Source organism: Diadema antillarum, unplaced genomic scaffold (assembly GCF_040938485.1).
Source record: "Diadema antillarum isolate AM-2024a unplaced genomic scaffold, OU_Dant_1.0 seq00000791_RagTag, whole genome shotgun sequence".
Classification (NCBI taxonomy): domain Eukaryota; kingdom Metazoa; phylum Echinodermata; class Echinoidea; order Diadematoida; family Diadematidae; genus Diadema; species Diadema antillarum.
In genome coordinates this window covers 256,713-284,629 of record NW_027271678.1, presented here as the reverse complement: position 1 = coordinate 284,629, position 27,917 = coordinate 256,713, and the positions used below count along the sequence as shown (strand labels likewise).

Genomic DNA, 27,917 nt, shown 5'->3' with positions numbered 1-27,917 from the left:
GACTGTGAATGTTGTTTGAACTAATTATATAGATTAATTTTTACTTTAATGAAACGTGGAAAACGTTGTGGGGCGCTGTGGTATAGTGGATAAGACTCCCAACTCCCGATCGAAGGACCCGAGTTCGAATCCCGCCAGTACTTACGTCCTTGGACAAGATGTTTTTACCCACTGTGTCCCTCTCGACCCAGGTGTATACATGGGTACCTGGCAATGCTAGGGTAATACTAATGGCAGGGCCCTCTGGTAGAGCAGCTACTGACAACACTGAAGAGGCTACCCTGGGTTAACAAGACATTAATTGTTATGGGTCTAGGGCAATTACCCCCTGGGCAATTACCCCGGACCCTTCCCCTGGCCCTAATCCTAATCCTAATCCTTACCCTGAACCTAATCTTAACCCTTAACCAAACTCCTAACCCTAAACCTAACCCTAAACCTAACCCTAAACCTAACCCTAATCTTTACTCTAACCTTACCACTCACCAGTATTTAGCCATTTAGCCGGAGGGGGGGGGGGGGGGGGGTAATTGCCGTTAGGAGGTAATTGCGATACGATTGGCGTCAGTATTTGATACTGACGCCAATTTTATCCTACATAATGATACTCATTATACTTATAGCGTGATTGCCTTAAAGTTTCATGACCGGCGGTAGAGACCACATTCCTGTGGCTTGACGTTACATATTTTGTTACAATCTTTACTCATGTAAATTTTTGTTGTGAGTGTTTCATACTGTAGAACAAAAACTTCTCTGTCATTTGAGCTTTTGGCCTATCTCAGAGACTCAGCCATCATGTCCTACCTCGGTTGCAGAATTATTACGAGTTTATCAATTTCTGAATTTGTAGGTGATCCTTAAATTGACAGCACTGTTAGAAAATCGAATTGATAAATATTTCGATATTTATATAATATATTGATATAAAAGATTAACGCTTTGGGGGTTGTCTTGATGTGATGCAGATGTAATGAATTCAACCAGTTCTGTTCTTTTTCCTCCGATTACAGGATACTCGGTAAAATTCATGATACCAATTTAATTATGAAAAGATGATTATCATTAAAATTTTCTAGAACAAAGTTATTTCCTCACCTTGACGGGTTAGCCTCGTCTAAGCTGATGGAATGTGTGTGTGTTTTTTTTAACTTATATCATGTGGACTTCTTGTTTTCATTCTGAGAACGGTTTCACGTCCGATCCTGGACGCTTCATCAGCTCGTCTGATCTGGTGGCGGGAAAACGTCTTGTTGTTAGGTGAATGTTACCTGGATAATTCAGAGTTTGCATCAATGGGACGTGTTCTGATTACAGTGTTGCGTGTAGAGGAGGTCAATATTTATAATGTCGAGGTCAATTTCTGAAATATCTTATGTTTTGGTGATAACTATTTAGTAAAATATCGTACGGAAACCGCTGGGGTCTAACATACTCCAGACGGCAAAAAAGATACAACAGTCCATTTCAGTCTTCCTTTCCATTAAGCGTGAGCCAGACCTTTGTTTGTTTATTTGTTTTCCGTTGTTGTTGCTTGCTTGTTTGTTTGTCTGTTTGTTTAGTCTTTTTTTACCATTAAGTTATGCTGTACAGTAGAAATGATAACTATTTAATGATTAAAAAAAGCAACTGCGTGCAAATTTTATTCTTTCAAACACGTCGACAAACATAATGTGGTCGCAAACAGGCATTTCGAATAATCAACGAATGCGTCTCCACTTATAGTATTCAGTGCATTGAGGATAGATTTACATTTTGTATCTCTCTATTGCACTTTGTGATTAGACTCATCATTTTAGATTTGCAACATAACCATATACGCCTTTAGTATGTAACATAGGGGCTGAGGGGCTAAAAATCCGGATCTGTGTAAGTGAAGATGTTCTCATGGCTCAAAGATATCGTGGAGGGCGCTAGACTAGAACGAAGATTACGCTCTGTGATGTGCCATTCAACGAGCTTGGAGTAACTGTCACTGATAAACTCTGTTGGCATATTGCCGCTGTGTGAAAATTGTTCCTTATCAACATAATACACACCGATTATTCACTGTTTCAAGTATAATAGATATGCATTATGGATATCCTTCATTGATCAGGTTTAAGGCCCAGTCACACAGTCGCTCAAACAATCCTCTGTGTCCAGTGTTGCATCAAAAAGTCAATTTAAAACTTACACTTGAAGAGTTTGTTTGCAAAAACCGATAAGTCCATTTTTGAAGATTTTAAAAAACGGCCCCTGTCATAAAGTACAAAATAATACCTTTTAAATGATATATTGGTCACTACATATAAAGGTACATTTTTGAAGTTATGGTCAATTTTCTTATTATTCTCTTTATTTTTCTTGACCTTTAATCGCAAATATCTCCATTTGGCAAATATGGACTTATCGGTTTTTGCAAACAAACTCTTCACTTTTTACGATGCAACGCCAGACGCAGAGCATTGTTTGAGCAACTGTGTGACTGGTGCATTATTTTTGTTTAGATGTAGTTTCATCACCATGTTTGTCTGTTTGTTATGTATGAGTTTTGTATGAAGACTTTTTAGTTTTCACATTTGATGCGTTTGTGTCGTATTTCATCCGCACGGACCTGAGGACGAACAGTCCCCGGACTGAAGTATGTACCGTTCTTAATTGAAGGAATGAAATGAAATGATTATTAAATGAAATGATAAAACAATCAAGGCATACAAACTCTACCTGATTGTAATACCACTCATGTAATTTGACTAGCTTGTGTCTCTTTTAACTCTAAGTTCATCATACATTGAATAATCTGTGTAGGCTTATGTTAGATAGTAATTTGTCTTCTTAATACAGTGATTGCATCTCCCCATGTAAAATAATAATCAAATTTTCTTTAATTCTGTTCATATTTACATTCATTATTTTTGACCTTCTTGCCTCACAATTTTCAGTTTCACATCAATTTGTACAACCGCACAAAAAAAAAAAGAATAATGAATTGGCAAACGCACAAGTTTAGAATGCTAATTATTTGTAATACATGTACATCTATTTTTTTTCTTTAAAAAAATAAATAAAACGACCAATATGTGTACTAAAATCTGTTTAACCACATAGTCCTATAGTCAACACAATTAATGAACATTCAATATGTTACACTTCATGCAGATTTTGTCTTAATGGTAGAAAACATTGTTTGTAGAATCACAGGCAGTGGGTTGATTACTCTTTATATTATACAGTGTACATGTATTTTCAGTTATTGAGAAAATTAATAGCATAACTGATTCCCTTCTGACTGGGGAGCCAATCCTCCCATTCTCTGGTCTTTACAAACTTTGTCCCATTGTAACCAAACACAATTATTTCCAACCTTCTTGCATCACAAATTGCATTTTAACATCCATTTAACTTCACACATGTACACACACTGACACAGACACACACAAATAATCGGCAAATGCACAATTTTAGAATGCTTAATTGTAATACATTTATTTTTTACCCACGCCGATGAAAATCGGCAGGGGGTTATGTAAAGGGTTCCGTATGTTTGTTTGTTTGTTTGTTTGTTTGTTTGTTTGTTTGTTTGTTTGTTTGTTTGTTTGTTTGTTTGTTTGTTTGTTTGTGTACAAGATAACAAGAGAACGGGTAAACGGATTTGCACGAAATGTTCAGGGAATGTTTGGATAATGACAGGAAAGAATCGATTATATTTTGGTGATAATCGGTTGACCCTTGCAAATTCTGTGTGACCTTGAAGTTTTGACCCCATGGTATAGTGACCATTCCGAAAATTTCCCGTTTCTCACTTTGCGATTTTCCGCTACCATACGAACACATAAACTCCCCAACGATCCGACTTCGCTGCTCAAATGTTCGTAAGAATTCCGAAATTTACGTTTAGGCCTATTTGAGGGACTATGTCCTTCTAGATTTATGAAAGTTCGTTCTCCGTCATCACAAACTGGCCCGTATTTTGATGATTTTTCAAATTAACATTGATTGTTTTTTTCGTTGGAGGAGCATTTTGCTCGGTCGCAGTCACACTGCACGATATGCGTGCTCAATATCAATGCGTGTGCAAGGCCGCTGAAAATGCATCGCGCTCTACACTGTTGGTGCAAAATTGCACCGGGGACGTTGCGGCGCTCGTTGGTGGCCAAATACTGGTGCAGTAGACATTTGCATTCAACCCTTGCATTGAATAATTCCCGTAGACACTAATCATAGGGGTAATTGCCTAGGGGGTACGTAAATTTTGTTTTTCTTTTTTGCTTTTGTGGATACCATCAAAGATCGTACACTCATACGACCTTTGATATCATCACACTCTCGGCTTGCTATAATCAAAATATCCCGCAAGAAAACGGCGTATTTCTCGATTTTTAGCGCTTTTTCCGCGACCCGTCGCGTAGACAATACTCTTAAAACTGGACTTAATTCGCGCGCGCTTGGAAAAGTTCCGATTCTGCACTTTTGACGGTGGAATTTGGGATTTTCGATGGATTTTTGGAGGAGACTTAAGGACTTTCCTGTACGTGAATGAGTGTTAATACCGTATGTGTAATGATGTGATTTGCGTGTGATGTGACTGTAGAACCAAAGATCGTACACTTCAGTGTACGATCTTTGGTAGAACTCACTGGCTGGTGATAAAGCACACTGGCAATTAAGTGGCCGAATTCTGGTAGATGACCGAATGCACATTATGTTTACCCCGACTTTGTACTTAGGCGTGGGTCTGCCGCCTTTGACGGCCCCTCTCTAGTTTCATCTTTTTTTTTTTGGTTGTTTGGTTGGTCAGATAAAATGACCAATACTAAAATCTGTTTAACCACATAGAATTAACAAGAGTAAACACATAAACATTCAGTATGTCACACTTCACGCAGATTTTGTCTTCATAGCTGCAAAAACATAATTTGTAGAATTAAAGGTTGTGGTTGTTGAAAAGAGATCCACTACATGCACTAATGTCAGCATGGGAAAACAAACACTTTCTTATCTCAATTTTTAACAAGATATTAGAAACTTTGGGGGTTTCGTACCCTGGCATTGTTCCCTAAATCCTTAAAGGTCCTGTTTACCTTTGGGAACAGTGATTCAAAAAATTTTCAAGATATGACATTTAATGCATATGTGTAGGTCTGTTGTACCACAAAACATCCTATCATATGAAATTTTCACGATAAAGCCTTAAATATAAGGAGATATCTGTATTTTTCTCAATAAACCATAACTGTAGACAGTTCAGTCTGGAAACATTTTGATTATAACTATTGTTAACATTTTGTATATTTAACAATACTTAACATCGACTTTACCGATTCAAATTTTTACAGTGGTTGTTTCTATCCCTAACTCACATTTTAGAACTATTTTAAAGCACTAATGCTGGGTTTCTGTTTCATCTGCAAATGGTAAATTATGCCTTTTAAAAGTCATTGTATGCTTTGAAAGCAGACGAGCTAGCACACAAAACCCTACAGAGCGTTGTACACACTATCCTTAGTCCCTGGCACAGAAAGTTTTCAGTCCTGACAAATTGTCAGTCTCTGACTATCTACGTAAATTCCTTGATTTGGATTGGCTCAGAAACTCTGGTCACTGACTGTTACTATGGTGATTGTCACAGACAAAAACTAACAACTTGTCAGGGCTGGCAACATTCATGGAACGGTGCCCAGTTACATTATTCCTTGCACAAATCAGTTTGACTTTCCTAAAGAGCTTCTCCTCCTAACAAGTCATTTCTCTTCTTTGACAATCTAATACACTGTATCTCTCAACAAATCATTTGAAATCTTCACACAATTCAATTCTACATCACTCGATACAACCATCAGTAAAGGTGAATTCTTTTTTCTGTAAATTTTGAACACCCCCTGCATTTTTATACAATCCAGAAAACAAAAACAGACAAACAAACAAAAACAACCCAGAACATATATTATATAAGACAATACATAATAAAAAAAACCAAACAAATACAGATGAATGCACATTAAAAAAAAAAAAAAAAGAGGGAGAAAAAAATCATTCATCACACATCTGGTGCTAATGTATAATGGCCACTATGATGTATTGTTTGACGCAAATTTAATTTCTCTCAACAAACCCATTCTCCTTTTAGGAATTAAAATAGAGAAACAAAAAATATCTTGTCTCATTTTGCTTATCATTGCCAGACTGGATAGAAATGAATTTGCCATCCCCCCTCCCCAAAGAACACAGGTCTTGACAGTATTAAGAAACTAAGGACAGCTATGCTAGCTAGGCAGGTCTGGGGGTGTAACTATGTTCATGGATCCCAATGTTATACATGCCCTCAATTTAGTAGCAGAGTAGTAGGTTTTATGAAAGCATTATATGAAAAATTTGAATTTGCACATAATTATTTTTGATTGTAACAATTTCTTCACCAAACTATGATGATGGGAATTCCTTTGGTTGAACTGTACAGCTAATGTAGGAAAAAAAAAAAAGTCCACCCTAAAAAACAACTGCAAAAAAGAGTATATTTGTGGCAAATCTCATAATGAATGTAACGCTGCCAGCACCACTGGTACAGTGGTATGAGAAGTATTTTATTTCAACATGGTCTTACGGAAAACAGAGGATAGTACATGACTGAACAGCATATGATCATTTTCTACCCTGGTACATGGCTTACAGGTATATGATAGTGATGGATTTGCTTTAAAACAAACGCTTTCAATCAAACTTATAGTGTATATGAAAGAAGTATTGCTTGGCAGAAAACGAGGCTTAGGGGACCAGTCCGAAGTACATTAAATCTCATGGGCTTGTCTCGAGGTTGATGAATTATGACTTAAGAACAATGAACCACACATGAGGGGACTTTACAAGACCACTCTCTACACCAGCAAGCTCTGTTGATCGCATTTTTGCACTTGCAGTCGGTCATGTTACAGGCATTGATTTTAAAATCTTTCAATATACACAAAAACAAAAACAAAAGCGCAGGGATAGATTCCAAACCATATCTGCAAACATTATTAAAGTCAACCTACATAAGCTTATCCAGAGGTTGTAGACAAGGAAAAGACAAGGTACTAAAATTTTAAACATCATAGGGGAGGTGGTAAGACTTTCCTCTCGCTGTAATTACAGGTGCACCAAGTGCACATTTTGCCTCTAATCAATGGCGAAAAAAAAAAGATACAGTGGAAACTCGATATAACGAGATGGTCGGGACCGAGTCGTTTTCCTCGTTATAGCCGATATCTCGTTATATCAGTAGGCATAAAAGAAAGCATAACATAAAGACATTAATTTGCACATGTGGGACTACCCATCATCTTTCAATCAATACTGATAACTTGGTAATGTGTGTGAGGTAATTACTCACCTTTATGGGTAAGAAGATGTCTTTTCGCCAATGAAATCCGATATCAAGAATGTTTTTCTTATCAATTGTAGATGTTTGAATTTGTAAATCTAAATAGCTTGCGATTGTGTGAAGATCGTCTGTGGATTGGTGTGTGGTTACAGTATGGGTGTGTGTTGTGTGTGGAAAGCTTGAATATGGTCTGCACAATGCTGTGTGTGTGTGTGTGTGACACATTCTGTATGTATATTATGACTGTGTGTGTGTGAAGATGGGGAATTCCCTACGTAGAAAGCCAATCACAGCATCAGATTGCCTCACACTTGCTAAACGTCATGATGATGTCATGTATACGGCCGTCCCACCACATTTTCTGCATGTATCAGTGCGCCTACACACACACATACACGTATGCGGTGCTAGCTGTAGAGTGAACTGAAGAAAATATGTGTGTACAAGACAGTTTTTGGCGCATCGAGCTTTACAATCTCGGAACATGATAGCACAGGCGAAGTAAAGCTTTACCCGAAGACATTTTGCTTTACCTCGCTATATCAGGTTTGATTGGCTATGTTTTTCTTTGTTTGGAAATCACAAAATTTATCTCGTTATAGCAGTTATTTCGTTATAGCCGATCTCGCTATAAGAGTAGCATTTTACATAGACTTGTGTGGAAGGAAATTTGGGACCGGGAAAATTTCCTCGTAATAACCGATATCTCGTTATAGCAGTGTTCGCTATACCGAGTTTCCCCTGTATACCAGAAATAATAAAAAAAGACTAATTAATGCAGGTTGGAGGAATTCTGCCTTCTCAATATTTTTGAGAAGTGGTCAGAAGAGAGGAGCAAAGGATTACCCCACCACACCCATTTGGTAACTAGGTCATGATGGTTTTTATTAAAGAGAGTCCAACACTGTCATCTTTTAAACGCAAATACAAAATGTTTCTAATCCAAAGTGCAATTGAATAATTCATTTTAATAAATTTGCCACGTTTTCCTTATTTATTGTTGTGATGTCCTTTGTTGTTTTTGTTCTTTAATGTAATTTCTTCACCTGTGTTTGTATCCCTGTAAATACATGTCTCTGTTTGATGGAAATTGCGTCTATTTATTGTATGTGAGGGAATCAGCCTCGACAGGCTTCATACGGCCGATCCCTCACGTGCTATGTATGTATATATTTTTCTCTTCTTTTGTATTGTGAACGTGATGAACGTGATGTTTTCTTTTAAACATGTGAAATAAATTTGAATTTTGCCACTTAAAGGCAAGAAGCTTCGTTGAGACTGATTGCTCGTTTTCAGTCTGTATGAGTACAATTGTATAGTGCATTATTAAACAAGACTGCCCATCTCTATGGCAGTGTATATAAAAAATCATAATGATAACATTTTTCCATGCAAATACAATGTAATTCAATGTATCAAGAAGAAAAAATCATACCTTGGAACATACTAACTGAAGACTGCCTTCAGTAGCATTAGCCTCCTTGGAAAGGGGAACATATTAAGATGATGTTGCCTAGATATTACGGCAAATTGTTTGCCATGCATGCACGATTATTTTCTCTCGTGTTGTGCCTTTACTGGGGATGAACAAAAAACTGTAAATTGCACTGCTGATACATGTTGTGTCATGGTACGTAGCTTTGGTTTGCGTGTGTTTTCGTCGACCACCCACACATAGGGGGATTTGCACACAGAGAAGCTACATGTACAAAAATAAAATAAAAAGTGAGGTGTCAATACTCTGAGCATTGATGATTTTAACAGCATCTCCTCCTTGGCAACAAGCATGAAAATAAGCCCCCTGCAAAAATAGGAGCTTCTACGGTCAACTGTTTACATTATCTACACAGGATGAATGTTTGTCTTTTTGGAGGAAATAAAAGGTACGCCAAAATGCCATAGGTGGGACTATGTCAGTCGTTGCACGATGACAGCATTTAGGAGCTTGGCGTCAGCTATCGTCTGCGCGTCGTCCCCTAGCGTCTTGTTGGGAAACGTTGTCATGAGAACAAAGGACTGACCGGCATACTGGGGTCGCGATCTGGACAGAGTTTTAGTGGTCAAGGAAACAACACAGGTCATATCAAATCGACTAATTACGACAAAAATAATTTGAAGAACCCATGTCTCTTACTTTTAACATAAATTTATGTCGTGAAATATGAAATGCATCATAAAACATTGGAGATCGAACATCCAAGAAAACATGAGCAGTCATGCAAGAACACCTAGGCTTATGTATCAATATCTGTACAGCACAGGAAAGCACAGGATGGAAAAGTATGGCACACTCCTGTGACTGATGTGATGAGCTGGTGTGTAGATTTCACTTTTTGCTAAAATTGAATTATTAGTTGCAATGGTAACAGTATTATTTATTTATTTTTTTTTTAGCATTGAGCAGTGTGCTGTCATATTGACAGTGAACTCTAATCTTTCTTTTTGTTTTTGATAAAGCAACCTTAGTATGGATTGGGCTAGTACCCTCACTGATAAAGTTGAATTATTAGTTGTAATAGTAACGGTATTTATTTTTTGTTTTGTTTTTCAGCGTGAAGCAGTGTGCTGCCATGTCAACAGTATACATTTATTTCTTTTTATTTTATTTTTTAAAGCATTTTTAGTATGGATTGGGCTGGTACCCTCACTGATTGAGCACTTGTTTTGAGATTTGGTACATGTGACCACTGTAATGTTTTTAAAATCATGTCTTTATATTATCATTGTTTGTACAGAGCACTGAAATAATTTGTTCTTATAACTATGATTGTAAAACATGTGCAATTCAGCCTTTGGGTGCCAGACATGATTTTTAATAAAACCTGTTCAATCCAATTCAATTCTAAGAAAGCTATGAAAAAGAAAAAAAAAAAATCCGCACTGGGCAAATTTGAGAGTGGTGACATTTTGAAGAAGACAAAGATGGGACTTGTAATTCTAGAATACAGTGTCAAATTTGAGATAGAGGCTATCTTGGAATGAGAAACAAAGTTGTTTTTTTTTTATTATTATCATGTAAGTTCTTTGGATATCACAATTAATCACTATTTCTTAAAGCTTTATGACGTCAGACAGAAGCAGCGAATAAATTGATATGAAAATGATGGCATCCTGTTTAACTCTTCCCAAACTGCAATGTGACTTACAACCAAACAAATCAAAGAAAGGGTTCCCTAAATAAGATGAATTTAGTACTGATTCAAAAGTGAGTGCAGTATTTTGCTAAATTTTTCATGTCAATCTTGCATGCAATCTGAAAAATTTTTCATGTCAATCTTGCATGCAATCTGAAAAGATATTGCTCAAAGGGAGAAATGAACAAAATATCCTGTTGAAAATGAAAAAAAGTCTTTCAGAGAGGGTCAGTGAAATGTGGTTTCATGTTCAAAGTAACTATTTTAGAAATCATGAAATGGGCGAATAAGTGGTACCATACTCAACACACAGCTGTAGGCCTATATGTAGCATCATGCATTATCAGTGCACTCCCGTTATAACGAACACAGATATAACAAAATTCTGGTGACAACAAAGTAAAAATTCAGGCTGCAACATTATCTGCTCCAGGGTGCTACATAAGCACTTGCCCGATTGCCTGGGGAAAGTGAAATATCAAATTTGGGCAAGTGAAAATCAAATTTGGGTAAGTGTTTCTAAATAAGAAAAATGCTTGAACGAACTGCGAAAGCAAAAAGTTTTAGTGCCACTTTTTTTTTTTCACTTATTCCCCCCGACAAACTTACAAAGTCAACTGTACAGAAGCCTAACTATACACAGCCTTGTCGCTGTACTACAGAAGCACTAAAATAATGGGTGTTTAGTGATGCAACACACTTTATATCTCATTTCAGCAACTTTCCAACACTTACGTGAAGAAGCCCCAATGCAATGCAACAGCAAAACTTGATCAGACAAAGTTTGTTACTCCATTGTGTTTTATAAGCTTGTGAATCAGTGTGTACTGTTTATTCAAATCATTGTGTTGTATTGAGCCCTTGACATACACATGATTTTCTATTTCATTTCCTTTTTGGACTTTTTTGGGGGGCAAGTAAAGCAATGTTTGAGCAAGTGTTTTGCAGCAAATTTGAAAATCTGCTTGCCCAACTGGGCAAGTGGTAAAATAAACTTATGTAGCACCCTGCGCTCCATGTAATTCTATTTTCTATTTGTTCGGTTATAATGAAATTTCGATATAATGAAAGAAAACTGCCGGTCTTGAAGACTTCGTTATAACAGGAGTCCACTGTATACAACTGAGCATACTATAAATGCAAGCTTAATAATCTTGATGATGAGACATGGCAAAAGTCCCAGAAAAGGATACGAAACGATGAAGCTTCTGATACTTCCGACGGTGTGGGTGTGGTTGAACTTACCTACCAACCTGGAAGACAAAAAGAAGGGAATATTTAACGCCAAGGAAGAGAAGAAGAAGAAGAAGAAGGAGAAGAAGAAGTCAAAAGAAAAATGAAGAATGAGATTAATGAGGAGTTTGTAGGTGATGAAGGTGAAGATGCAGGAGAAGAAGATGGAAGAAGAAAAGGTGAAAAAAGACAAAGAAGAAAAGAAGAGGAAGAAGAACAGAAGAAGAGGAAGAACAGGAGGAAGAGGAAGAGGAGGAGCAAGAAGACATGAAAGATGTAGACACAGGAGGTGAAGAAGAAAAGGAGTAAAAATGTGAAGATAATAAGGAAGAAGACAAAAGAAAGATAACAAGAGATGAAGAAGGGAAAGAAAGAAGAGAAAGAAACAAAACAGGTGTGAAGTTTTATCAAGTACAATGTCGGAAGAACCTCAGAGCAAAGACAGGAAAAAAGAACAAGAAAACAACACAAAGAAGACAAGCACTCAGAGAGCGCAGACCTCCCCGAAGCAGCTCATTTCCACCCATATGCTGAAAATCGCCTTTTATTTCCTTGTGATGAAGAAGTATTTCTGTTGTGTCTCAGAGTGTACCTCACTAGCAGGTTACTGCATGCTGTGCCTCGTGCACGCACTGAGTGCGAATTTATATGCAAACCTCAAAAAAGTATATACGCCGAATATTTCGCAAGGTTTTTATTTTTGCGAATTTCGCGAGTCAGGTGCTATTTGTGAAATTAAAGACACGCGAAAATATTGACTCTGATCCCAATGTGAATGTGACATACACGTGTACACTTCTGCATTCAGTACAGGACTCTACAATCGCGAATTTAACCACTTGCAGAATCATCGGGAATTCCCGATTCGCGAAAATTTAGACTCGCGAAATATATGGCGTATACAGTATGCGCACCTCAAATATGCACAGTTTGAACTCCTTCGTTTGTTGGCCCTATTTGCCAATGACAATCCTTTTCAAAACAAAAAAAACACTAAAAGTATCGTGGGTCCCTACAATTATCGGGACTAAAACCAATATTTAATCATTTGTTCCTTATGTAATTATCAACTTTTCCTTCATTCAAATCCGTTCACAACTATTTGAGTTATTTTGCAAACAGACAGACAAACAACCAATGCTGAAAAAACATAACCCCCTTGGCAGAGGTACTAAGCTAAGGTAGAGCTTTGTTTTTATTCAAACCTGGAGCCATCTGCTAGCCTGAGCTGAACGGTGGTGACGGGTTGTGCAGGGTCGACGTCGACTGAGGTGGGCGTTGTCGTCGATGATGAGGATTGCGAGGTGGAGGACGATCCGGACTGTGAACTTGATCCCCCAGACACAATGGACGGAGCGGGACTACATGCCACATACAAATCATTTATCAAAACGGTAGTTATGTAATCATTCTGTGAAGACAAGAACATTAATTTAATATACAACTTCAACATATTTCAAGTTTTCTAGCAAAATGAGAGAGCAGGTGACTTACCTTTTTCAGAAAGCAGGGGAAATGATATTACCCCTCACATACTTGAGTATCAGTAACAAGTAACAGGAATGTGTATGTTTCATAAAATAAAAAAAGTTCTGGGAGCTTGAAGTAACACAAGTGTGCTGAAAAGTTTTTCTTTTATGTTCAACTACTCCCTGACGTGCTTCCTAAAGTTGGTTGGAGAGGCCCAAGGGTCATAGTGATTTTGATTGCTTTTTTCTAACCCGGCTCCTTAGGAAAGCTCGACAGGGAAAGCCTGACATTTTGTTTTCTTGTGTTTTGTTTATCTATTTTGTTTCTCTGTTATCACTTGTATTGTTTTGCAAATGCCGAATAAATAATAATAATAATAATAATAATAATAATGATAATAATAATAATAATTCTAATAATAACAATAATAATAATACTAATACTAATAATAATAATAATAATAATAATAATAATAATAATAATAATAATAATAATAATGATAATAACAATAATGGTAATAATAATAATAATAATAATAATAATAATAATAATAATAATAATAATATGCAAAACTGGGTTCTCGCTGTGCAATATGCAGGCAACAAGCTCAATTAAAGAAAGGATGATCCTTATGTAGTCACAATTTGATGTGAAATTGACTATGCGTGACTGATGGAAAGATAGCGGGTGAACTCACGTACCTTCCCAGCATGTAGCCATGACCGGTGAAAGCTTTGACCGTCTGCTTCGGCCGGACGTACTCCTCACTACGACGGTCCTCCAGGTCCAAGCTGACCTCTCCTCCTTCAGCCAGCTTCAGTAGTTCGTCTGGAATCTCCCTGCACAACATCCCCAAGAGAGGGGTCAATCTCCATGTTTAAAGGGACTGTACAGTTCTGGTTGAGGTGAGCATTTAGCTTTTAATGTTTTGCGAGATATTCAGAAACCACTCTGTGAGATGTCAAAGAGCATACAATTCTAAGGGGAATCATAAGTTTATTTGATAAAAATCAGTTTTGAAATGACTGACATATCCAAAAGCATGGTAAAACAAAGAGATCCTAATAAAAGTCGTGGCCTGTCGCCTTTTATTATCATCGCTTTTTTTTTTATATCTCGGCCATTTGAAAATAAATTTTCATCAAATAAATGTTGAATCCTTCTTGAAATTACATGTTCTTTCATATTTCATACGAGGTTTCTCATTATCTCACTTAGGAATGTTATAACCAGTACTGTACAGTCCCTTTAAGCCTTTACTTACTGTACTCGTAGCTCAAAGTCAAAACATGATTCTAACAAGGGCTCAAAACTTCATTTTCCACCATTTGCAATCTGCTTGCAAGACATCGAAAGGGCCTACACAGAAACTTTTCTGGCTGATGTGATTTTCCAGGATAATGGGTTGTTTTCAAGTAGTTTGAGATTGAAAGAGTAAAATTATTTCGATCATATGCATACAACTTTTATTCCTGAAGAGCCCTCTTTGTTCAGTAGTGGGTAGGTAGAACATTACATGATGATCAATCGTGCCTTAGCAACAAGTTGTGTTATGAAATCACAGTTTTACTTTGACACACATTTCCCGTCCATATGTGTCCATATCAGAGCAAACCCCAAAGGTAATCATCATTGTCATCATCATCATCATCAATCATTATCATCATTATCATCACCATTATTATCAATCATCATCATAATCATCGTTGTCATCCTCCTCCTCCTCCTCATCATCGTCATTATCATCATCAATCATTTTATTCATCATCATCAATCATCATCATCATCATCAATCATCATCAATCATCATCAATCATCATCAATCATCATCAATCATCATCAATCATCATCATCATCATCATCATCATCATTATATCTGAGTCAGACCAGCCTTCCCACGCCATGGTAACCCCACACTCTAGGCTCTTTAACCCTTTATGTGCCAGTGAGTCCAATGTGCACAAACTTCACACACACAGACAAATGGGCAAGTAATACAATGTGGTACACAGAGGGTTAAAATATGAAAAGGAACTCACCCCTTCATGATAGACTTCAGGAAGAGGTCGTTCTCAGGGGACCGGTAGTCTCTCAGCTCTCCGTCGTCGATGCTGAACCCGTTCTTCCACATCTTCAGGATGACGTGCCTCTGCAAGCATAAGATGTTCATTTATCACACACTAAATTTGCAATGGGTTGATGTGGACATTTTTTATGCAGGATGAATCTCCAACACCATATCTTTACAAGTACAAAAGGTAGGGTCACGAGCTGTGCGTTTAAATAATAGATACCTTTATCAGAATCAATGAATGTTCCCTACAATTCCCCTCTCAAAAAATGCTACACCTGCTCATAACCAAACCCTATAAAATCTACCATCCTAAAATCCTACTGACTATGGGCATGTTTGACCACTCTCCTTTAATAGGCATACTGCACCATGCTATACCCACATCAGAGGAGAATTTGAATGCCTTTATAGTGTACCGTCCCACACTTCCCAATGTGCTCCAAAATCGTATCATAATGCAAAGAGTGGATTCTCTTTGTTCGGGACATCTATGTGTAGCGTACACACACCAGGTGCATGACCCTGTTGCTTAAAAACAGTGTGAACCCTCTGACTAGAGTCCAAAAATAACTACAGTAATGAGGTATGCTTTCTCCACAAAGCTCTAACACACTCCAAATATTCAGGGAAAGCGGAACCAGGGGGCCCGAGGGGGCTCGTCCCTCCCCACCCCCCCCCCCATTATTTTGCATAATACATAGGAATACATAAGGTGTAACCACTTTGGTCCTCCTCCCCCCCCCCCCCCCCCCCCCGACATATTTGACCCCTGAAGTGTTACCCGAATAAATAGAATGTTGATAGCCTATTGCAAGATGTACCAGAGTGATTCTTTTGATGAAACCTTGAAGTTGGAGCACGGGTATTAAGGCCTTTTTTCAAGCTGAAGAAACCCAGAAAACCCAGGAGTGGAATCAGAAAGTTGCACTGAAGGCCCTTTTTAAAATATTTTTTTGCTTGTTAGCTGATGAAACTTGGAAGTGGCAGCAGAAGTTGCGTTGGAGGCCTTTTTTTTTTTTTTTGCTTGTTATTGTAGCTGACGTAACAAAGAAGTGGCACCACTTGCACCAGAAGGGCCCCCTCCCCTAACTTATGAAAACATGGTGCCGGCCATGATATTGCATGGTATGGTACCCTACGGTATGGGTTGGTTTGCTTTTGAGCGCAAGAATGCAGTCTATGGACGTAAGCACACTGTCGAAGAGACTGCAAAGGCTTATTTCTACAGGATCAACATCAAGTCCACTGGCAGACTGACCGATGACATAGAGGAAGTGACCTCTTCCCTAAAAGCACTGACCTCTTTGGGTCTCGGTCCCGGCATCGTTCCCGCCGTTCCCGGGACCGGGACCGTAGGCTCGACCTGCGACTCTCCCAGTCGGTACCCTGCTCCCCTGAAGGCATAAGATGTGCCTCCGCGGGACGTTGAGGGCGCCGTACCACTGGCTACCTCTTCAGCACCGTGTCTGACAGTTAGGAGGAACAGTTTGATATGTTCTGAATTTCATTTATTTCCGTATTCAAGCATTAAAAAAACAGAGTAAAACAAAGAGCAGAGTGAAAGCAAGCAAACATATCTTCAGATATAGCACATACAGAGACAGTACATAAAAGAGATCAGGGTGGTATTCTGAAATCCTTCCCAGGAAGAAATTTCTTCCTAAGTCAGGATTTTTTCCTAAGTGGTATTCTGAAAATCTTCCTAAGTTTCTTCCTAAGTAGACTTAGGAAGAAACTTAGGAAGGGGCGGGAATATGTAAATTTCTGACTTAGGAAGAAGTTGGTATTCTAGAATGCACTTAGGAAAGAATTTTAGGAAAATATTTAGGAAAGCCCCACCCGTCCTAAGTAGGTTGTTAAGAATAGCAAGCTGCAAAACATCCTAATAGGCGCGCTTGTCATTCACTGCATGCAACATGTACTTTGATGTGCGAAATGGGCGTGAGAAAGGGGTCATAACGTGCACACATGTATTTGACTCTACGTCATAGTAATATGCGATTGTCATTGGTTGGTTCCTTATGATACGGCATTCAATATTGGCTTAAGAAAGGATGTGGACGGGGATAAGGATGGCCTAACTTGCATTAAGAAGTTCAGGAAGAAATTTCAGAATACCAATTCTGTCTTTCCTACGTGGTAGGCAATTCCTAAGTTTCTGACTTAGAAAGAAACTTAGGAAGAAACTTCGGAAGATTTTCTGAATACCACCCCAGATATACATGTACGTGGATATGGAGGGATTGCCCATTCACCTGTGTCAGCGAGGACACTGTTGTTCTTCCATGGGGTCTCGAGAGAGTATTGATGCGACGAAAAATGTTCATATGAATAATCAAGTAATTCAATACAATACATCCATAAAATGACTTGTAAAAAATTCAGTACGAAATACACTGTATCTAAAATGAACAATTATAAAAAGTGAGGACATTTTTTTCAATCTATTTCTGAAAGGCAATAAACTATCAGACAACTTAAATTCAGAAGGAAGATAATCAAATTGGAAAGCATGTGTGTGTTTATTTGATGAAAGGCTGTGTCTTATCAGCTTTACCTAGTTGAGCAAGAAAGCTACATTGTAACATAAGCCCAGGACGAGAATGCAATGACTATTGATAAGAACAAAAACTGTTTTGGCCAGTTTATACAATTCATAATGTATCATATCTAATGAATAACCTCTCATGCCAAAACAATACTTGCAGCTTGATTCATCTGTAATATTACAGTAGCCAAAATAATACACATCCGTGAGGCCATTAGTACGAGTTACCCACACAAATCACCTTAGCAACAGTGTAAAATGCCTTTGGCAATAGCCAAGGGTGTTTGGACTGTTTCAAAGGTACAGAGTGTGGGTCATGGGCTTGTATTCCACTCTTATCAATTACATGAAGCCACTTCTGAAATCTCTGGAGATAGCTCCATCACTAGGGGTCATTGTAAACCTTGGGTGACTGGAAACGCTAGAAACCTGAAATAAAATGCCACAAAATTTGTGAAATACTGTATATGCTCATATGCTCTGTTCTGCAGTTGAAGAAATGTACCATTGTTTATATGCATGCAGTAAACAAAATTGTGCAGGCTGGAAGTGTAGCTAGTACCTCCATCCCCCCGCCCCAATCAGACTGCTGACCACTACTGACCACCAGCTTTGCTGGACATAACACACTCACTCTCTGGCTTGTTTGAAAATGTCCTTCACGAGGCCGTCTGACGACCCCTCCTTCTTTTTCTTCTTTGGTCCGACCACCTGCTGACCGCTAGGAGGACAAATGACAATGGGAAACAAAATAATGGGAAAACAAGAGTGGTCACTTTCAATGTCATTACATGTACAGTAGGTTGTGTGTTTAGAAGAACAAAACATTAAGTAGAATTAAATGATTTCATCAGTTTCTTAATCAAGTATAATTCCCATCAATAGTCATCACCTCTAAATCATTTCTCCATTTTTGAACGCGGGACCTCCAAACGAATGTCTTATCTACTTTACCACAGTGCCCCACAGTGTGTCCACTCTTCGGAAATGTCCCCTTTTTTCTTTTCCCTTAAAAAAACAAAACAAAACAAAACAAAACAGACCCAAACAAAACCAAAACCAATACAGTACTACAGAGAAACTTACATGGACATAAATAGCAAGATACTTCATAGATGACAAGGTATTTAAAGTTTGCATGTTCCATCCCTTTAAAATTCTTTTGTCCGTATCCCTGTTGTAACAAAATGCCCAATACACAAAGGTAATTTAAATACTTCAAAGCAGCTAATCATAACAAGGTCCCCCGTGAGAATTTTTCATTGTGCAAACGCACAGAAAAAAAAAATAAAGGACTTGTCCTGAAAAGAGACTATCAGGACCAGCTCACCTTCCATGGTCTGCCCCTCCAGCATAGAATGCCTGTCCTTCCTCATCACTGTCAGCCTTGGCTGACGTGTAGTCTCCCAATGTAGCTACCCTGGAACTGGAACTACCCCCTCTACTGGGCAAATGAGGAAAATCAAATAAAAACTAAATAATATACTGTAAAAGTGGAAATTTTTGCGGTGTTGAAATTTGCGTGCATTTCGCGCAACCACAAACTAGTGTGAAAATATAAGCATGCAAATATTTTTGCTGCCCGTATGTTCCAGTAGTAGATGGTTTGATTCCGCGGAATTAAAAACACGCGAAACTCTTCTTGCCCGGCCAAGCGCGAAAAATTAGTCACGCAAAAATCCACTTTTACAATAGATTCTGTTTTGTGAGTGTGTTTGTGTATGTGTATAATATTGATGGATATCAACTTTGTAATAATAAGTAGTAAGAGGATTTATCGTATTCTACTATGGCTATGAATAGCATTTATTACACTACTGCTGCCGCTGTCACTAATAAAACGATGTCTATTATTCCTTCTTTTTTTTTTAATTCTGGATGTTTCTAATATAACCACTGCTACAATCAGCTATAAAGATCATGACTATATGTTGATGATACTACAAATTCTACTACTACTACTTCTCCTGTCACTATATTTGTACTACTATAACTACTGAATTACTGCTACGGCTACCACCATCACCAGCACTTATAGTACATGCGTAATGCAATTACTGATAAATAATGATAATAATGTTTAAGATGCTGATAACGGTGATAAAACTATGACAATAATACCAGGAAAATTGCCCTGCAAATGACAAGGCAATGGACGATAGTGCTTTAAGTCACATTTCCTCACCTCGATGAATAACCAGAACCCCTGCTTCCTCCTCCACTCCCTCCACCCGCTCCCCCTCCCCCTGTAGTGGGCAATCTGCCTGGTTCATCCATGGGCACTTCAGCCGATGTTCCAGAGGGGGGATCGGCAGCTGGTGGCACAACATCATCACCATGGGAATCATCATAGAAACTCCCTAGCGCCACCTGCAGAAAAAATAACACAAACACACAACACACAATATCATATGCAAATTTGTAAAATGCAAAAAGGTGCTAGGTGTACACTGAGGTACTGGCAAATCACAAAAACTTCTGGGCCCCATTTTGTAAAACTTATTATCAGTGACAAGTTGTGATAGTTGTTGTTTATAAACTACTGAAATCCTTGCATCTGATTGGTTGAGAGCAAATTTGTCACAGAAATGTGGCAGTTGTCACTAATAACAAGTTTTAAGAAACGGGACCCTGGTTTACCTGTAGATCTAGCCCACATGCCCACTTGCTAACTGGAAATGAGGTAACTTTAAACCAAATGTCTCTTCGAGAGAGAAATTTCCAGAAGCCTTACTTAACACCGGTTCCCAGAAGGGATTAGTAGTCCACTGCTTACAGAGAACCAAATATGTCATATATTGACTGTAGAACTACATGGAATTACTTTGCTCCAAAGACAATAGAATCACTTAGATCTACTGTACATCATTTCCATATACTGTAAATTGTAATTACATGTACACTCATACAGGGAGTTTTTCCCTGAACATAGTGCATTATGGTTCTACTATTAAATACATGGAGATTTGTGAAACACTAAGTGACTATTAGATCTGGGTGAGTTTCAAAGAAGAGTACATTTCATATGAATAGAAATTTTATGAGACTATGACTTACTTGTACTTTGAGGGTTTTGAAGTATTTTACTGAGATAGGCTCTAACGTCAATTACCGCTAAATCGCCACTTGCGTGTATTTCCTGTGCATTTTTGGGTTGGTGAACTAACAATACACAGTGACTGTATTACAAATGTAGTTTGCTGCCCATAGCGCGCCACATTTTTAATATTTGCAGGGCCCTGTTTTATGAAGAGTTAAAATTGATTTTAAAGTTGATTTCAACTATAAGTCTATGGCAGCCTGTGTGGTAAGGAAATTTAAAATCGGTTTTATCTTTTGATAAAACGGGGCCCAGATGTGTTATACACACACTTCATTGTAGGATGCATTGTGCGTCATCGGGTTTGAAAAACTTTGTTAATCTGCCACCTGAAATTCATTCATAATCAAAAACATCCTCGCATTAAAAATGGTTTTGTCACCTCTTACACATGGTAAAATACATTTGAATCTGTGTTTTTATGGCGGAAAAAGGTGAATTAGGAATGTATTTTGAGAGCGATGAAAAATCCGTCACCCAAGCTGATCTCCAATCGCTGCATGTGTTACATGCGATGTGAATGTCTGGCAACTTTAGGTACAGGTTGTAGTGGCGACTTATCTTCTAATGGTAAATCGGCATTAGAATCTTTACATACAGTACACTGTTGCACGAGATCTACAGTGTACACTCACTACAGACAGTGTTGCATGCTCAGGCAACAATTCCCTGCTTTCTTTGGAAGATGTTACACAGTTACACTCCACCCTCACTGTAAAATTCTTCAACATAAATCTGACGAGTGCTTTTTCCATCTCCCTTGTAAAAAAATAAGTTCGTTATTTTCTGTGAAATTCTGTGTGCATTTCTTCAATAAGGCAACATTTAAGACCATTTAGATCATAATACATTTGAAAGGCCTAGTATGTAGTAAAGTTAGTAAAACTTGCCCCAGTCCGGCAAAATCGTGAAATCGGCCCCACCGCAGTGCACGTGCACCCGTGCGTTAGCAAGCAAGTTTACATGTAGGTTAGGGTTAGGGTTAGGTTTAGGTTAGGGTTGTATGATGTTTGAATTGGCCATTAGATTAGTCGAGGGACATTAGGAAGTCCTTCCAAGAATAAATTGTTGGAGAACAACGGAAAAAATGGGAGAAAGGGAGAAGGAAAGATGCTATGCTGTGGAAATCGGCCCCGACGCTGTATCAATCTTGCGTAAACGCCGTTTGGTGGGGCCGCATTCACGAGTCTATTATACTGTGGAAGAAAGCCCCACTGCCGTGCTTACCTACCGATGAATGCCAGACGGAGGGGCTAAATTCACGAGTATAACAGGTGAGCCGCCGTAGTTAGTAGTACGGACATGCAGTGGTGGGGCCTATTTTGCGAGTATGCCCCCCAGTCCAAATGGTCCTACTAAACACCACTGTCAACGTGACTGTCTATCGAGTAGGCCTACTGCATTTTGGGCCAGTAACTTTTCAAGAAGGCCCTTTCAAGAATTACCATAAATTTGGACCTCAGTCTAGGCCTAAATAAACTGTTAGTCTCAAGATGTCTAACCATGTTAAGTGTAACATTACTTAGGCCTACTGTACTGATGTATGAAGATCTAACGTTAGGGTCTAATGTTAGACTAGGATTTAGGATTAATAGGAAACCCCGAAAGTTATAGTTACTGTGCTGTGTTGACTTTATTGGAGTTGTTGTAACGTTACTCGTAACGTTGGATCTCTAAATTAATTTCCCGGTGCCTGCCTCAGCTCAGGCTTACTACCGCTTAGTGCCTGTACAACAAATAGGGCTGGGGCCGGGCATTGTTGATGGTGGCACCAGGATCAGTCGTACCTTTTAGAAGTTTGAGAGAAAAGATCAAAAGGGCATGGGGAAAAACCCATATGACTGCCCCCACCCCCCAAGTCGGTATGATTCACCACTGGCACTGCACTGAGAACTGTCGTGCGCGTGTACACACATCATCTCATGCACAGGGCACGCACGGCACGGGTAATGTTCATTTCATTCCTTTGTATGATTCGGATGGGGAAAGAGTTTAATGGGCAATATACCTGTAGTTTCCAGCCCGAAGATTCCAAGAAAAAGGAAGCCCTTTCCCTGTCCGTGCCCGTAACGCCGATAAACTGTGCGATGTACTCATCCTTTTCTGCACTACTGGCGGCTGCCATCTTGATGACAATAAAGTATGACAGGAGATTGTCGCCCTCAACGGTAGCGATCAAGACAGTGAATGAACTCGACGTGTGCAGACCACAGAACTGTAAGAGTTCTGTGGTGCAGACCATTGATATTCAGTAGTGGGGTGCCATGCACTGGCGTAGCCGGGGGGGGGGGGGCGATGGGGGCGGTCGCCCCCCCCCCCCCCCCCCCCTAAGATTTGGACCGGGGATTTGGGAGGCGGAAAAAAAAAATGCGTGTATACTGTATGCATGCACATGAAGCGGGTCTCCTTTGCAACCTTTCATCAAATAAGATATTTTTTTGAATATTTCACTCAAAGTGTGCACCAGATCGTTGAATTTCAATTCAAAATATGCAAAATCTCTCGTGCTTGGGAGGGGGTATCCCCCTCCCAAACCCTCCCCCTCTGTGCCTCTTTCCCTAGCTTAGTACACTTTTTAGATTTACAAAAAAAAAATTATGAATAATTCTGAGTGCACAAGACTTATCACATACCTTCCAAAACTCAAGGTTCCCTCATGTATAAGGGGAATTTCCCCTTTTAATCGACCCTTTCCTCCCTCAGTCCCCTCCCCCATCAGTTTTTTTTTTTTTTTTTTGATTTCCCAAATGTTGATTCCATCAAATATGCGTATACGAGATATCTCAATTTCAACCTTAAAAAGGCAAAAGCTCCATCGGAAGGGAAAGGTGGAGATAACACTCGCCCACGCCTTCTCCCTGCTCACCCGCCCCTCCCCCCCCCCCCCCTTCCGCCATGCATATAAGTAGACTGTGGCTATACCCAGATCGCTTTATTTCAATTCTAAAAACGCAAAAGCTCCGCGAGCGGGAGGCGGAATTCCCCTTCCCCTAAGCTCTACCTCACTAGACTTTATACACTGACACACAGATGGTGCACATTGGGAATAAGAGCTAAATTCCGTGATTTTAACACTTCGATGAAAAAGTATTGCACCAAAAATTTGCACCAGATCGCTGAATTTCAGGTCTGAAAACGCAAAATCCCCTTCGTGTGGGAGGGGATATGCCCCTATCTACAACCTCGTGTGCATGCTTTTTCTGTTTGATTGCTGAACAGACAGCGTTCATGATATTCAGTGTAAGAATTAATACAAGAAGTGTATTTGAAGGGGAAGGCTAGTAACTGATCAGTGGGAATCAGTGGAAATGCTGGGAGATGATTGTTCCAATCCTTATGGGATTCATTCAAGAGTTCATTGTATATCTATTGTTGTGTGAAAATGATTTGCTTCAGAATGGTCTCATATTCAAGTAATGTGCAGTTTAATGCTTCCAGGTTAGCGTCCCTGGTCAGTGACGGAGCATTAATCTGCACATTACTTGAATATGAGACCGTTCTGAAGCAAATCATTTTCACACAACAATAGATATACAATGAACTCTTGAATGAATCCCATAAGGATTGGAACAATCATCTCCCAGCATTTCCACTGTTTCCCACTGATCAGTTACTAGCCTTCCCCTTTAAATATAGGCAAATTGTTCAATAATAATCTACACTAAAATATACTGCAACCTCAAACAAGTGGGACTGCTTCAACTCGTTAAAACACGCAAAAACATGCATCAAATTGCACCATTTTGCAACATCAATATGCAAAAAGTTCTCACCGTGGGAGGGGGGACACCCCCCTCCCACACCCTCCCCCTCCGCCTTCGCTCGCTCCGCTCGCTCGGGTTCAGTCGCTTTCATGATATTCAGTGAAAAGAATTCATACAAGAAGATTATTAAAAAATGATACCATTTTATATGCAAATTGTTCAATAATAATCTACATCAAAATATACTGCTACCTTACACTAATGTTACTGTTTCACGTCGATAAAACGCGCAAAAACATGCATCAAACTGCATCATTTGCAACATCAAAATGCAAAAAGTTCTCACCGTGGGAGGGGGGACACCCCCTCCCACACCATCCCCTCTCCCTTCGCTCGCTCCGCTTGCTCGGGTTCAGTCGCGTTCATGATGACAAGTGAAAAGAATTAATACAAGAAGTGTATTTAAATCATACCATATTATAGGCAAATTGTTCAATGATAATCTACATCAAAATATACTGCTGCCTTACACTAATGTTACTGTTTCACGTCGATAAAACGCGCAAAAACATGCATCAAATTGCACCATTGCAACATCAAAATGCAAAAAGTTCTCACCGTGGGAGGGGGGACACCCCCTCCCACACCCTCCCCCTCCCCCTTCGCTCGCTCCGCTCGCTCGGGTTCAGTCGCGTTCATGATATTCAGTGAAAAGAATTAATACAAGAAGATTATTCAAATTGATACCATTTTATAGGCAAATTGTTCAATAATAATCTACATCAAAATATACTGCTACCTTATACACTAATGTTACTGTTTCACGTCGATAAAACGCGCAAAAACATGCATCAAATTGCATCATTTGCAACATCAAAATGCAAAAAGTTCTCACCGTGGGAGGGGGGACACCCCCTCCCACACCATCCCCTCTCCCTTCGCTCGCTCCGCTTGCTCGGGTTCAGTCGCGTTCATGATATTCAGTGAAAAGAATTAATACAAGAAGTGTATTTAAATCATACCATATTATAGGCAAATTGTTCAATAATAATCTACATCAAAATATACTGCAACCTTAAACAAGTGGGACTGTTTCAACTCGTTAAAACACGCAAAAACATTCATCAAGTTGCACCATTTGCAACATCAAAATGCAAAAAGTTCTCACCGTGGGAGGGGGTACACCCCCTCCCACACCCTCCCCCTCCTCCTTCGCTCGCTCCGCTCGCTCGGGTTCAGTCGCGTTCATGATATTCAGTGAAAATAATTAATACAAGAAGATTATTTTAATGATACCATTTTATAGGCAAATTGTTCAATAATAATCTACATCAAAATATACTGCTACCTTACACTAATGTTACTGTTTCACGTCGATAAAACGCGCAAAAACATGCATCAAATTGCACCATTTGCAACATCAAAATGCAAAAAGTTCTCACCGTGGGAGGGGGGACACCCCCTCCCACACCGTCCCCTCCCCCCTCGCTCGCTCCGCTTGCTCGGGTTCAGTCGCGTTCATGATATTCAGTGAAAAGAATTAATACAAGAAGTGTATTTAAATTATACCATTTTATAGGCAAATTGTTCAATAATAATCTACATCAAAATAAACTGCTACCTTAAACAAGTGGGACTGTTTCACGTCGATAAAACGCGCAAAAGCATGCATCAAATTGCACCATTTACAACATCAAAATGCAAAAAGTTTGTACCGTGGGAGGGGGGACACCCCCCTCCCACACCCTCCCCCCCCCCCCCCCTCGCTCGCTCCGCTCGCTCGGGCTTGGTCGCTTCGCTCCCTCGCAGACTAACCGCCCCCCCCCCCCTAAGATGAAATCCTGACTACGCCGTTGCTGCCATGAAAGCTCCAGAATGAATACTCACTGAATGATGAATATAATTATTGATATTCAAATTCGAGGTCAAAATTTCAGAGCTCCCAAACTATAGAATGCCATCATTATCAAGCATATCACAAGTTTTGCAGCACAGGAGAATAATAATACACAGGTTTTGCCCTTTATTGATTGATTATTATTATCAGTGTTGTTGTTCGTATTATTGTTATCATTATCATTATTGTTATTATTGTTATTATTTGTATTATTATTATTATTATTATCACTATTATTATCATTGTCATTATTATTATTATTATCATTATTATTATTATTATTATTATTATTATTATTATCATCTGAGGGGGAAAAGGAGGAAGTTTTAGTGTAGGGCTGTGTTTACGTAATCAATATGCGATTCCACACTATTATGTTCAGGGCCAAAGACACTTTTGACGCTTGAAAGCAAAACAAAAAGAACATTTTACTTTTGGGCTAAGATTTTTTGTTCAGATTAACTTCAGGGTGCACTGGAATTCCCTCTTTCAAGTTCAAGTTCAACCTTGTAAAACATTTTATTTTTCATCTTTTTCATGTTGTATATCACAATATCTCTTTGAGATCCTAACCTTTATAACCATAACAAATTGTATCTGGAAATGGGTTGGTGTGATCATGTCAGCAAACTTAAAGAAATAAACACACACAAATTGGTCATTTTTTCAGCTCGTTTTATTTCACTCCCACATTTAGTCAATAACAATGCATATAAATACGAATATAATTATCATGTAAATAATCCTACCCGTTACACACGCTTGTGCACTGTAGTATATCCTTATCTCAACTTGCAAGAAAATTCCATTATGTTTGAGCATATTATTTCCCTTATTCGCCAAAATCCATGTTGCCCGGCTTGCTGTGGCAGGAGATCCCGACATTGTAGCTTGTTAACTAATACTGAGGCTTGACTATAATACATGCATCAAAATTTAATGTTAGAATATGAGGCGCACATTTTATAACATAATGTGGGAGGTTTGATTAGGCACATAGTTCACAGCCATTACTGTGGTTCGTTATTTCGAGCGTTCATTATTCCGAAGGCGTGTCTTTGCGAAGGTTCGTCATTCTGAAACAGGAAAATCCCGTATTTCCACATGTTCGTTAATCCGAAAATGAAATAAGACTCGTTATTTCGAAGGGGTAACAGAGCTTCAGAATAACGAAACTTCGGAATAAGGAACTGTATCTAACTTTACCGCCAGAGTGGCGCGAAATTGTGCACTATCTGACTATCGATGAAAATGCTACATCAAAACAGGGGCGGATCCAGGAATTCCGTAAAGAGGGGGCGCGTTTACAAAATTAAAGGGGGGGGGGGCGCACGCACCCCTATAAACCTCCATTTTTTTTCTTTTAATTTCTTTTGTTTCAACAAAAAAATAAGGGGGGGGCGTGTGCCGGTTACGGT

At 39.0% G+C, this 27,917-nt stretch overlaps 1 protein-coding gene across 1 annotated transcript; it reads right to left on the bottom strand.

Moving 5' to 3' along the window:
* Positions 1-8,822: 8,822 nt before the first annotated feature.
* On the bottom strand, positions 8,823-23,033 carry LOC139739227 (NSFL1 cofactor p47-like). Its single transcript, XM_071649844.1, has 10 exons — positions 22,907-23,033; positions 19,984-20,168; positions 19,129-19,239; positions 18,433-18,519; positions 16,551-16,716; positions 15,216-15,325; positions 13,878-14,015; positions 12,912-13,067; positions 11,667-11,726; positions 8,823-9,380 (listed from the first exon to the last, which is right to left on the bottom strand). Exons 1-10 carry the CDS (start codon positions 23,021-23,023, stop codon positions 9,248-9,250), a joined length of 1,263 nt encoding a protein of 420 aa, XP_071505945.1. The 5' UTR covers positions 23,024-23,033; the 3' UTR covers positions 8,823-9,247.
* Between the last annotated feature and the right edge of the window lie 4,884 nt (positions 23,034-27,917).

Bases quoted from the DNA above. Each gene is read 5' to 3' on its own strand.
- LOC139739227 (XM_071649844.1), bottom strand. From the start codon at position 23,023: ATGGCAGCCGCCAGTAGTGCAGAAAAGGATGAGTACATCGCACAGTTT. The intron at 20,169-22,906 runs GTATATTGCCCA...TTTTTTCTGCAG, and splicing joins CTTCGGGCTGGAAACTACAG to GTGGCGCTAGGGAGTTTCTA. The intron at 13,068-13,877 runs GTACGTGAGTTC...TGTGGCATGTAG, and splicing joins CATGGCTACATGCTGGGAAG to TCCCGCTCCGTCCATTGTGT.